The sequence below is a fragment of the Echinococcus granulosus genome (assembly GCF_000524195.1).
Source record: "Echinococcus granulosus chromosome Unknown EG_S00635, whole genome shotgun sequence".
NCBI classification, from domain to species: Eukaryota; Metazoa; Platyhelminthes; class Cestoda; order Cyclophyllidea; family Taeniidae; genus Echinococcus; species Echinococcus granulosus.
The window spans coordinates 1-1,232 of NW_020171012.1; the positions used below are offsets into that span (position 1 = coordinate 1).

Consider the following 1,232-nt stretch of genomic DNA (forward strand, 5'->3'; position numbering starts at 1 on the left):
AAAGAAAATAATATTTGCTGGATATGCTGTTAGAATGACCTTGGTTGCGAAAGTAGTAAAAAGCAATTCTATAGCTGTTACCTTGATCATCGCCTTTTGCATGCTTTAGCATGTCATTACTAGGACTCAGCTCCTGTTATCTGATTTAGTATTTTATGTAACCTCATCTCTGCAAATGGTCCATGAAACATTCACAACTAGATCGTCTGCAATTTATTCAGCGGCAATTGTTGTATCATACTTCTTAATAGTTAAACCTTCGGCTCCTCAGCTACTTTGCTGGATATTGTTTGTTGCGATGGCCAGGAATTCTTCAGCTTGTCATCTGCCGCGTCATTAAAGGATGGATTCCAATGGACTTCGATTACTCAAAAAAAGGTTATCTTGCTTCCTCTCATGCAATCACGGTAGACCAGGCAAGCTAGGCTATGGTTGTCTTAACTCGAACAGCCCAAGTTTGACCTGACTGGATCCGACAAGATCAGACTAGACTAAGCGAGACTAGGCTAGTGCAGGCTAGGCAAAGATAGCCACGTGTCATTTCAGTGATCCATCCATACCAACTCGACCTCATGCTTAATCAAACGGACGATTAAAATATTAACACCGAGAAAAGGAGCAAATCGATGAACATCGTGACCACATCAACGAATTCTGCGTCTGCAGCCAGCAATAATAACGAGTCTACTACTTCGATCACTGATACTAAGAATACGGAACCTACAAATCCTGAGACCACAACCAACTCTGATACCGATTCCATCGCTTCTATCTCTGAATCAAAGAGCCCAACGCTCACGGATTCTATGTGCACCATTGGACCTGATACCGACTCTGCCCTTTTATAGGCAAAAGTACGCAGAATCTATTTACCTATGTAACGCAATTATTCCACCCGCAGTAAAAGCCAAATTAGTGCCTCGCCAGGGACAACAACAACGTGCGCTTCATTGCACAGAACAACCCGTTGCCCACTATGCATCAGTTGACAAGTTCTATCAGTAAATAATCCCCTTATTTTCTTTCTTTAATTTACCGAGTAGGTAGACGTTTGTCTTTGCAAGTACCCTTTGACTGTGCATTTATAGAAGCGTCAAAGGAAGATTAGTGGCAAAGTTGTGGCAGTGAGATGATAATTGTTGCATCAAAATAAAGATAGACAGCTTTTGAGGAAGTACTTACGGTGATAGGCGTGCACATGAAAATCAACTTTAGGGCTGCATTTAATCCGC

General features: G+C 41.8%; 1 protein-coding gene across 1 annotated transcript; it reads left to right on the plus strand. All coding sequences in view use genetic code 11, as the record gives it.

Annotated features, from left to right (window-relative positions):
• Window positions 1-626: 626 nt before the first annotated feature.
• Window positions 627-1,005, plus strand: EGR_11253 (hypothetical protein; the record flags this gene model as incomplete). The annotated part of the gene is made up of 2 exons (XM_024500497.1): window positions 627-808; window positions 849-1,005. The coding sequence occupies 2 exons, from the start codon at window positions 627-629 to the stop codon at window positions 1,003-1,005; spliced, it is 339 nt and encodes a 112-aa protein (XP_024345089.1).
• Between the last annotated feature and the right edge of the window lie 227 nt (window positions 1,006-1,232).